The sequence below is a fragment of the Notothenia coriiceps genome, unplaced genomic scaffold (genome assembly GCF_000735185.1).
Source record: "Notothenia coriiceps isolate Sejong01 unplaced genomic scaffold, NC01 NC01_scaffold00036413, whole genome shotgun sequence".
NCBI classification, from domain to species: domain Eukaryota; kingdom Metazoa; phylum Chordata; class Actinopteri; order Perciformes; family Nototheniidae; genus Notothenia; species Notothenia coriiceps.
Genome location: NW_011369114.1, coordinates 1 through 4,855, shown reverse-complemented (window position 1 = coordinate 4,855; position 4,855 = coordinate 1). Strand labels below are relative to the sequence as shown.

Sequence of the window (4,855 nt, the reverse complement as noted above, 5' to 3'; positions counted from 1 at the left end):
GATCTATTTATAAACTGTAATTTATTGAGTAGGCTATAATAAATTACCTAAAATCTGTCCTGTGGTACTCTATTCTTTGACGGTGGAAATTAGTTGCTGGTATAGAAAGGAACCTCACACTAGCGTGTGACACACATGCCTTAACTCTGGGCATTTAGACAAAGTATTGTCTGTATAATATATTGCAGGCCCATAATAATTAGGAACATACACTGTTACACTGTGGCCAAACAGGGAGAAATATCCTCACAATAATCAAGAAAAGCTTATTTCTAAAGATGAATGTTTTAGGCACTAATAGCCATGCTTAGACATGTTCGCTGTTGCTTCTCCACATCACACAGAATACCTTCTTCATGAGCAGGAATACGTGTGTCTGCGCGGCCTCCAGCACGTAGCGGTGAGGATGATCCAGGCCCTTCACCGTCAGGCCCATGGTCCTGCCATCAATGTTGATCCAGCGGGGGGCCCCGGGGGCCAGGAAGGTCCTGAACAAAGACTCCACATCAATATCTGGGAGGAAATTGGGGATGGGATGTTCTCTACTCACTGTGTTTGAAAAATGTGTTAAAGTCAACTTTATTGTCAATTCCTCTATTTGTGTGACACAGACATATATGTACATATACACACATTTAGGTATAAATATATAAAAAGAAGGCACAACAGTAAATATTTGAAAATATGTTTAAAAAATAACAGTCATGGGTGTGATTCTAGTCTAGTAGATGTGATCAGACTTTTTTCTGACAAAATTCAAATGTTCCACATTGCTGTACAGTATGTGTTTCTTCTCACTGTATGAGGGAGGTTGGTGTGTGTGGGAAAAGTTGGAAAAAGCTGATGTGAAACAATGGGTTGTTTCATACAAAGAACATTTCCTCTCAGAACGTGTTGAAACTCACTCAGTGTTGGGTTGCTCTTTTCATCACATGTCAAATAAAGCCCAATAGGCATGTTCACAACAAAAAGGAGATATATATATATATATATTTTTAGAAGCAATAGTTTCTCACGCACGCACGCACACGCACACACACACAGTGAGTTTTCTGTCTTACTTGAAAATGGTCTCAGCTTTAGATGTCATCGAAGATGCAGTGCCCCACTTTAGTTCTTCAGCTGCCTCCCAAAATGCCAGGTTCTCACCTGACACACACACACACACACACACACACACACACACACACACACACACACACACACACACACACACACACACACACACACACACACAGAGGTTTGTGATGAATATACAGTATAATTATGACATTAATCTTCTGCTACTGTACGTAGGATAGAAGTATTGGTGAAGCCTGCAAACATTTAAAATAAGCATAACATCATTTTGCCCACTGAAGGTAACACCTGTGAGTACACTTTTACAGGACATTTGCAAAAGGTTTATCTGAATGAAAACACTGAGCTGTGCATATAAACACAGTATCTCCTGTGTAGGCTGCATATCTTAAGATCTCTTTCTACATTCTATCCATATACTATAGCAACTGAATGCAATACAATATAAAAATATTACATTCTACACAAGCGAGCCATAACCCCAACTGAGTGGTGTTTGATGTCATTTGACCCCATACCGCTGAACTCCTTCTTGAGGAAGACCTTGAAGTCGTCGCGGCCTCGCAGGTCGCTCAGCAGCTCGAACAGGCTGAAGGACCAGCGCTCCACACGCATCTTAGTGGGGACCTCCACTCTGGACACAAGAAAAAACGCTGGTCAGTAACATGCTGACCCATCTGTATGGATAACACATTTATATTACACATTAAACATTGTTTTCATCTGAACATATTGTACCCAAAGTAGCGACAGTAAAAGTGCAGATTGGTCCATTTCAGAATAATATATATGATATGTTTTATAATGATTGATCATCAAAGTGTTCTCAAAGCTGGTAAAGGTGCAGCTAGTTTGAATGACTTTGTATACTGCAGGGTAGCTTGTGAATTTACTCCAGGTGGAACTAAAGTCTGAGTAAACCCTTGATTATATTTCACATCATTCATCCAAACCAAGCAAATATATTTAAATACTCAAGTAAAGCACAACTGCACAAAGTACCTCAATTACAATACTTGAGTAAATACACTTTGTTACTTTACTTCACTGCAGGTGATTATGCACCAATCGGAAAAATAATTACAAACATTATATTTAATTTGAGCTGAAAGATCCCATATTGCCCAGGAAAAGGAAGCCCTCACTGTCTCATGTTGAGCGTCCAGTACGTGTCGTTGTCGGTTAGCCAGGGGTTGCTGGGTAGACACGGGGCGAGGAAGGGGTCGTGGTTTTTGTAGGTTGCGACATACTTGTTCAGTCTGCGGAAACATCATTTTTATAATTATTACGAGAACAAAGTGCTTTCGTGTTAGCTTTTCCAGCTGCTCTGCCCAATGTGTTAGCCGTTCTTAATATCACAACTTATTTCATGTAATGAGAAGGATACAGATCACATAAAGATCTGAGAAAGTGTGCATGTGATTCTAACATGATTCGTCTTGTAACATTACAAATAATTAGTAACCCATAGAAAGATTCCAATGTAGATACAATAAAAAGGATCTTACGCTCCAAGGGACACGCTAGATTTGACCTTTGACCTCATGATAGCTTGTTGATAGAACAGGCTCTAAAATGAAAGAATAAAAACACATACAAAATGTGTTGTTGAATTGTGATTGTACATATACAGCTTCAGACCATCAGCTTGGGGAACATTACGTTGATTCAGGTGTGCTGTGAACAAATCAATATTTCACGTGTATTTTAAAACCTCATGAAATAGTATGACTCACCATGCGTCTGTACGTGTCAAAAGGGATTTTCTGAGAGACAAGAAGACAAAAGCAGTGTTTATGTGAACAGTTTGTTTGGCTCGTAGTATTGTGAAAGCATGCTGCGGGTGAAACAGAGGAACATCCTGATGCTAACATGCTGATGCTAACATGCTGATACACCTGCAGGAGGCTACCAGCACACACAGACAACGACAACACAGAACTGTCTCTGCAGGGGTTACACACGTATAAAACATTAAACAAATAAAAATGTACTGAATATTTGAGAAGATGAGACGTTGGCTATGGTCCTGTGTAAACCATTACAAATAATGGTAAAGTAAAAGTTTAGGGTTTCATTTGAAATGTTCTTGTTCTGCCTGATTTTATGCTGGAAAGTCAAATATCTAAAGAGACTGACTAAAAACTAAATGTATTTACGAGTTAAATGTACACAGGAATGAAACTGGGTGAAATACTGTGTGTAAATGCATGTGTATTTGTAACCCTTTCCTCTCATCTTCATCAGTGTAAGGAGAACTGTGAACAGAGAAAGAGGCACACAAGGAAACAGCCATGACATGGTTTCCCTTCACAGCAGGAGACATACATACATTACTACTATTCAAGACTTGTGATTGTGCTGGATCAGTGGTGAGGGGAGGAGAGGAGAGAGAGGAGAGGAGAGAGAGGAGAGAGGAGAGAGGAGAGAAAGGAAGGTTTTAATCTCCACAGATCAGTCGTCTAAGTGTTAAGCTCGTACATTTCTTAAAAGACCAGCTGACCTCAATCCACTTCATGAGAGTGTGTGTGAGAGAGAGTGTGTGTTGTTGTGTGTGTGTGTGTGTGTGTGTGTGTGTGTGTGTGTGTGTGTGTGTGTGTGTGTGTGGGGTGTATACTGACCTGTTACCTCATCCGAGTTAGGATCAATAAGAAGCTCTAGACCGCTGTCCATAGCACTGTGAGTATGACGCTACACACACACACACACACACACACACACACACACACACACACACACACACACACACACACACACACACACACACACACACACACACACGTGAATGATGGATGCAGATGATGTTCTGTTTGCCAGCTAATAAAGTCATATGTAGTGAACCCTGAAATGTTGAGAACCCCAAAGTGTTATGTTAGAAATGTATAGTAGGGTCTCCAGCACATAGAAACTGCCGAATGTTAACCTGCATATGTTGGGCAATTTGCGCAATTAGCATAAATTGCATAAATTAGCATTAATAAGTATATCCAGACAAGAGTTAAAAAATGGCTTGGCTGATTGTGACCGTTTTTGATTGGTTTTGGGGGTTACTGAGGATGATGGATCCATTTATGACATTTTCAGGATCATAAATTGCAGTTTTAACCAGAAAGTGGCCATATTTGTAGTGGAGTCTTAGGGGACTCATAACTGCCATTTACGATCCTGAAAATGTCAGAAATACAAGCAGCATCCTCAATAACCTCAAAAACCACACCAAAACGGTCACAATCATCCAAGCCATTTTTTGACTATTGTCTGCATATGCTTATTAATGTTAATTAATGCAACTTATAATAATTGTGAAAATGCTCAATTTATGCAGGTTAGCATCCGGCAGTTTCTATGTGCTGGGGACCCTACTATACATTTCTAACATAACACTGTAAATCTTAAATGGTGTTTTTTTGTTTTACTGACTTCCCCAAGTGTTAAACTAAGTCCAGTTGTTGATCCTAAACAGATCTTTAAGTGTTCTTACCCCGTTCACCCATACAGTATAGTGTGTAACACGATTACAATATAAACTGTGTGTATATCCTAATGGAAAGTTACTGTGTGGAACGAGGCACACACTGACCGGTGGTTTGTTCACTATCCAGTAGGCTCTCTCCTGGCAGTCAAACACCACACGGTCCGGCTTCTTCCTCTCCTTACCAGCCCTACACACACACACACACACACACACACACACACACACACACACACACACACACACACACACACACACACACACACACACACAGAGACACGACGACGACACACGAGGAGAGAG

At 40.3% G+C, this 4,855-nt stretch overlaps 1 protein-coding gene across 1 annotated transcript; it reads right to left on the bottom strand.

Moving 5' to 3' along the window:
- Positions 1 to 349: 349 nt before the first annotated feature.
- On the bottom strand, positions 350 to 4,742 carry LOC104963803 (regulator of G-protein signaling 9-like; the record flags this gene model as incomplete). Its single annotated transcript, XM_010792442.1, has 8 exons — positions 350 to 488; positions 1,062 to 1,149; positions 1,599 to 1,714; positions 2,226 to 2,339; positions 2,589 to 2,650; positions 2,817 to 2,846; positions 3,709 to 3,771; positions 4,661 to 4,742. Coding segments are annotated over 8 exons (694 nt in total), but the record flags the coding sequence as incomplete, so codon positions are not given.
- Between the last annotated feature and the right edge of the window lie 113 nt (positions 4,743 to 4,855).